Raw genomic sequence first — 4,341 nt, 5'->3', positions numbered from 1 at the left:
TACAAAGAAACGGGCACAGGGAAATTAAGAAACTTGCCCTAGATTGTATGATGAGTAAGAGGTGGAGACTGAATTCTAACCAAAGTTCAGTCTTAATTACAGTGGGATACAGGATCTCACGGAATCTAAGTTAGATTTGCTAATACGTTGTTCTCAAGGGCGAGGACCATTTAGAAATCAACGCTTTTCATTCTCTAAATAAGCAAAATTAGAATTGAAGATTTTGTGTTCTAACCAAATGACAACAAGCGATTAATTTAGAAACACGATGCATGTGGCAAAAGTTGTTGAAAAGAGACAACTAGATTCCATGTTTGTATACGGCAACTACTTTATTATTTTCAAATGCAAACTCTTTGCATTTCGTTTGCTATTTTACAATTTTACAAACTAGGTATAAAAGACCATAAATAAATGACATAAGTTATGTGTACCTAAAGTTCATGAAGGGAAAACAAAATACCTTGACAAATTAAAACAAAATAGAAAAATCTCTATGTCTAACTCAAGAGATCGCTCAAATTTTGGAACATGTCTGAACCAAGCATTGTTCTGTTAATTTCTTCTTCAGTATGAACTAAATTATAATATGCCTTATACATTCTAATTTTAACCACAGTCCTTGCATATTCCAACATGCTTGGAGTGATACAAAAAATAAATGCACTCTTCAGTGTGTACCAATGCTTGATGTTGTTTGGAGAATGTTAAAGAAGTGAAAATATTGCTTCTAGAACTTTCTTTTACTTGTCAGAATTTAAGTGTCTTCAGACAAATATTGAGGCTATAAGTGTGTATGGATTAATACACATATCCTTCACAGATTGAATACAAGAGGTCTCAAAAACACACACCAGCAGTGTAGTGAGCATAACTTTTCTTTAAAAGGACTTTTTAAAACACACCGAAACATTTCATTCTTAAGATTGTTAAAAATAATTTGGGGGCCAGCGAACACATGGTGAAGCTACTTGATTTGGTGCAGGGGAACAGCTTAATGCTGCCTAATGATTTAGCATCTGAGTATGACTTAGCATCTGAGCTCACTAGGGCAGCATTCATTCCTGGGGCTAAATACAGCACCTGAAGTTGGTCTCCTGCCCTGACCTCCGGGGAAAGAAAACCCACTCAGAGATTCAACCTCATTTCTTTATACATATTTTTTCAGGCATCAATGCATAGGCACATCCCTTTAGAAATATATTAAAGTCCCCAAAAAGGGGTGAATTAACTTTGTCACTCTGGCATACTCATGAGAATACAATGCCATACACCCTGTCAGAATGTAATAAATATTTATTGATGATTTTCTCTACTTATCCAACAATATAAGGTTTGGAATCTTTTTTTTCCCCCATTTTTCCCTGATTTGATGTTATAGCTTATATAAATGGCCACAGTTTCTGCAACCATAGCTTAGAATAAGCAAGGCAGCCACTCCGATTATGAAAATTGGCAGTATGTTGGCTGGATTTTGGTATACATTATCAGATCAAAACTGAATCTTCACACACTGGACCTCAGATTCCGGAAGGCTGATGCACTTTTGAGGGCCACAGAAGTTAGCTGCATATTCATAACAGTCGAACTTTCCGTGTAAATTGGGACCCTGAAGTTGCTTGAGGCCATTTCATCCCTACTATGCCAACCTCAAGAGTCACTGGCATGTATTTTTCTGTGATATTGGGAGACAAAGTATTAATCCAGGACACATCATCTCAAAGCCGACACACGCGTCTACGTTCATCTCCAAAAGTATATGAATTGCATATATTTGTTCGCATTCAACACGTCCATTTATGCAGGAAAACAAAGGCTACTTGTATTCCATTTGGGGTTACTAGACAAATTCCATCCCCTTCTCTCCCTCCACCAAGGAACTGGTGATTCAGATGAGGAGTTCAATCAGCATTCGTGAGTTTGATGATGGGTTGTCACCTGAATGGATTTATATTCTAAAATCACTCCACCGCTAAGGTGAAAATGCCTCTGTCCAAAGCTGTAGGATGACTTACTAAGGTTAGCGTGGCTGCTACGAAATACACTTATAGGTACAGGACATTTAACACTTCCGGGTTGTCCTTCTAAGGGGATGGGGCACGGTTTCCAGGCCCACTATCGCACGCGGCTCTTCAACTCAGAACTGGTGGCAAACCAGACCTCTCCACGTGTAGCATTCCGCAACATTCACAGGCAGTTCTAAGCATGAGGTTATATACTCACACACACGTACACACGCGTACACACACACACACACCTATGTACACACATCAAAAGAGATAGTCAGCTCATATTTAGTCTAGGAAAAAAATATATTTATATCACTGCGATGGCACACCCTGGGTAAAACGTTACTTCAGCAATGCATATCGTAGGCAGCTCACGGGAACTGGCTTCGTTTTGTGTATGGCACCGGACCTGGTGTCCGTGGTAAAAGCTGTAGCCTTCGGTCACTTGCTGCCACACCAATGCAGCAGGGACATACAGAAATGAGCTATGGAAATACATATAAATAAAACCAAAGGAGCTGGGGAACAGGGGCTCTGCAGAGCTGGTGCTGCCAGACAGGACATTCCTCAGTGCAAATGGAGAACAGATGCTGAAGCTTGAATGTTTGCCATTCCTTTCACCGGGAAAGGGGATTTGAAAGTCAGAAATGTATTCTTTTCAGGAATGAGTGTTGTTTCATCAGCGTCTTTGCTCCAGAACTGGCATAGTAGAAGCAGAAGAAACACGTTTAGGAGGAACTGAGGAGGGTGTGTTCTGTTTGCTTCTGTGGGCTTTGTAATCAAAAGGAAGGGCTGTGAGGCCAAGATAGCAGAATGTACTCCCTGGAGAGAAAAGAACAAGACTTCAGACAAAACATCAACCTATCTCGCCAGCCAGTTGTCAACCCGTATAAGTACAGAGAAGGCAGGATGGCTCGGTAAGGAGTCCAGGGAGAAGATCATAGATTCTTACTTTCCTCCTCTGAAAAAATGATAACTATAATAATAAAAATGTTTATTAACAGCTTCATTATTATAAATCAGAGTAAGATACTATTCATATCCCTATTATATGGATGAGGATATAGAAACATAGAGAGGTTAAAAAACCTGCTTGTGTTTGTACGTTCTGAAGTAGCAGACCTGGGATTAGAATCCATACAGTCTTGAGTGTACAGCCAAGCTTTACCCACTATGGAAACAGCCTTTCGTTGAAATAAAGATTCTGAACTGTTATGGTTCATTTGTGCAAGAAGGGCTTAGAGCTGCTGAAAGGATGCAAATGCTACTACTCTAAAAAGTCAGTTGTTCCAAAGAGGGAAATTGTGTATTTTAGGGACACATCTGGAAACATCCCAATCCACCAATATTCAACAATATGATTGAAAAAATGCCAGCTACGAAATAAAAAGCATTGGATGTTTTTCGTAAAGAGAAAGTAACTTCTAATGAATGGGGGTATCTAATTAGTAAAGGATCCGTGCAATCTGCATATAACAGGTAGAGAGAGGGAACCCGGGGCCATGGGCACAGTGAGGGAGGTCTTGGGGACTGAAGTCCACCGAGAGACAGTCACAGCCGCCCCATCAGCCTAGGTTCTAACAAGGCTGGCACAATGCAATGGAACCACTGTCCTCTCATTCATCGAATAATCAACTCAAGCCAAAAGAAGCGACTCCTCTTCTTTCCTTGTGATAACTTTCCATCAAGGTTGCTCTTGGACTATATCTTCCACCACAGTGGCCGTGTTTAGCAGTTGGTGGCCTCAAGTGTAGAGCAAAAATTCAGACCAAAGTGCATCTTATTACAGATAATTTTCCTTCTTTTATCAAACCAATTTATCTGCTCGTTTTGTATATGTGCGTTGTTTATTGTGTGAGGGAGATACACCAAATTTAGTTTCTTGGAGGTAAATGACCATTACTTAGACTTGTAGAAAATACTTTAGTCTACTTGGAGAAAGTAATAAAATTTTTGTATAAAATATTCAGATAGACATTACTTCTTAAGCAACTTAAAATTATAAATGTGGGTAAGGACATAACTACCAAGGTCTTCAGGTAGTCACTTGTAAACACCATTCATTTTTGACAATTATGAAAAAAAATGAAAGAAAAAGGATCAGATCTATTTTTCCAACTCTTCTCTGGAAATCAGTACTCTATCGAACATAGTATTTTAAACCTGAACGTGCAGGGATGCCATCAGACAGACATGTATTTACATGAACGACAAAGTGAACACAAATTTGACCTTAGAGACTCTGAAGGAGAATAACCAACTCCATATGGATATACACACTTTTTGACGGTGATTTTCTTTTGCTACTTAGACGAGAAAGGGTCATCTCAAA

The 4,341-nt window shown here is 39.3% G+C and overlaps 1 protein-coding gene across 3 annotated transcripts in view; it reads right to left on the bottom strand.

Annotated features, from left to right (window-relative positions):
* Window positions 1-313: 313 nt before the first annotated feature.
* EPHA4 (EPH receptor A4) overlaps window positions 314-4,341 on the bottom strand; it is a 143,717-nt gene continuing 139,689 nt past the window's right edge. For all 3 annotated transcript variants that reach the window (XM_067740442.1, XM_067740441.1, XM_067740440.1), the window contains one exon: window positions 314-2,831. In XM_067740442.1, coding sequence (XP_067596543.1) covers window positions 2,789-2,831 — 43 coding nt within the window. In that variant the 3' untranslated portion in view covers window positions 314-2,788. The remainder of the gene's footprint in view (window positions 2,832-4,341) is intronic.

The sequence above is a fragment of the Pseudorca crassidens genome, chromosome 6 (assembly GCF_039906515.1).
Source record: "Pseudorca crassidens isolate mPseCra1 chromosome 6, mPseCra1.hap1, whole genome shotgun sequence".
NCBI lineage: Eukaryota > Metazoa > Chordata > Mammalia > Artiodactyla > Delphinidae > Pseudorca > Pseudorca crassidens.
The sequence above is the reverse complement of the archived record's forward strand: the minus strand, read 5'-3'. Positions and strand labels throughout refer to the sequence as shown.